A 1,618-nucleotide genomic window follows, 5' to 3' on the forward strand; every position below is an offset into this window, starting at 1 on the left:
GTATTTCCTTCACAAACTGTTGTTTTGAACAGAATAGGAAAATGAATATTTTTGAATTAGTTTTGAACTAGGCAAGGAAGGTTTTTACATATTTGACGAAGATATGACCCAAAGAATTTATGAGATTTTTTGGGAATATTGGGAATGACAGAAATATAGGTTGCTTCACAAACTAGGGCAAAAACTGCCACATGGACATGACACATGGGCAAAACTGATGAGGTGGCGCCTAGTCATAGCAACCCACCACAATTTAAAAGGCTATGACCATCTATATTGGTCGTTAACAACTAGAAATAAGGCAGCGGACTAGCGCTGTTTGCTTTATGACTATTTCGTGTAAGGAAATTACGACATTTCTGACCAAAATGGTCGCAATGGTTTAGGGTTTGGAGCCCCCCGAACAGCTTTTGACCAATTGGTCTAAAATGGTCATAAATTTATGACCAATTCTTCGAGGGTCACTGACATAAGGTCATAAGTTGACATATTTCTTGTATTGCCTGCCTTTGCTGAACAAGTTGGCCATCTTTGCCATTAGCACTTTGAGCTTGTTTGAGTCGGTGACAACATCAGATTCAGATCCCTCAACGCACACTAGGAAGTTGTCAACAACATCCTCCATGTCATATGATAGCTCCCTGAGCTCATCAGCCCACATGATGACCTGGTTGTCCAGCTGGTCCCTTGGCACCTCCGCCACCTTGACAAGGGCTGCGTTCATGCTCTTCATCTCCCTCTCGAGGGACTCGACGTCTTCCTTGACACCCTTCTGCAGCTTGTACTCCCCCAGCAGCAGCTCGCCGAGCTTAGGGAGCAGGCTTCCCATGGCACCGGTCACCACGTCCATGGTGGAATTGATTGATCTTCGCTCTCAATGTATAGATCCTTTAGGAAGAAATCCTGCAACACACATGGATTGGAAGTTAGAAGACAGGAATCTGCCCCATTGTAGGAAAATCAAAGGTAATTGTTCTCCATCACAGGAAATACATCCACTACAACACCAAGGAAACTTAGGTGCTCTGGCGTGGCTCGGTTGCGCCACATATATTATTAATCAAATTACTGATCAAAGTTAAATCACACAAAACAAGGACGTCATGTAAATAGGGGCAGAGGAGGTACCATATAAAACAGTATAGATTCGTTGGCTCCACCCTTCTATTCTTATACTGGACTGTATGTCTAATTTTGTTTGAGTTAGGGATTAGCTGAAGAATGCTACCTGGAGCTTATTTGTTTTCTGCTTTTCATTATTTCAGCGTATGCAGCAGTTTCAGCACAAAGGGGAAAAATGTCTTTATAGCGCTGTCGTGATTCCACTGACATTAACTGCAGAAACATGTAGCATTGCCATTGTTCATTTGTTTGCTTGCACTGATATATGTGATTTTAATGGTTTAACCTATTACAACTTCGTTATTCTGCTCACTCCTAAAGAGTCTAGTATTTTAGGCTAACAACTGAGCAATTCCATGTTAAAAAATAATATTAATGTGTTCCTAGTTCTTCTTTATTTCCCTGTGAGCTCAAAACAAGGACAGATTGCCTCCATATGTATACATAACCTGCATGTCTTGAGTTTCTTTTAAGCTATACATACTACTCCCTCCGT

General features: G+C 41.5%; 1 protein-coding gene across 1 annotated transcript; it reads right to left on the minus strand.

Moving 5' to 3' along the window:
* Positions 1–475: 475 nt before the first annotated feature.
* On the minus strand, positions 476–898 carry LOC119346908 (disease resistance protein Pik-2-like). The gene has a single exon (XM_037616000.1). It carries the CDS (start codon positions 848–850, stop codon positions 476–478), a length of 375 nt encoding a protein of 124 aa, XP_037471897.1. The 5' UTR covers positions 851–898.
* Positions 899–1,618: the final 720 nt, after the last annotated feature.

This window comes from Triticum dicoccoides, unplaced genomic scaffold, assembly GCF_002162155.2.
Source record: "Triticum dicoccoides isolate Atlit2015 ecotype Zavitan unplaced genomic scaffold, WEW_v2.0 scaffold54763, whole genome shotgun sequence".
Taxonomy (NCBI): Eukaryota; Viridiplantae; Streptophyta; class Magnoliopsida; order Poales; family Poaceae; genus Triticum; species Triticum dicoccoides.

Coding starts and splice junctions, on each gene's coding strand:
- LOC119346908 (XM_037616000.1), bottom strand. CDS start 850: ATGGACGTGGTGACCGGTGCCATGGGAAGCCTGCTCCCTAAGCTCGGC.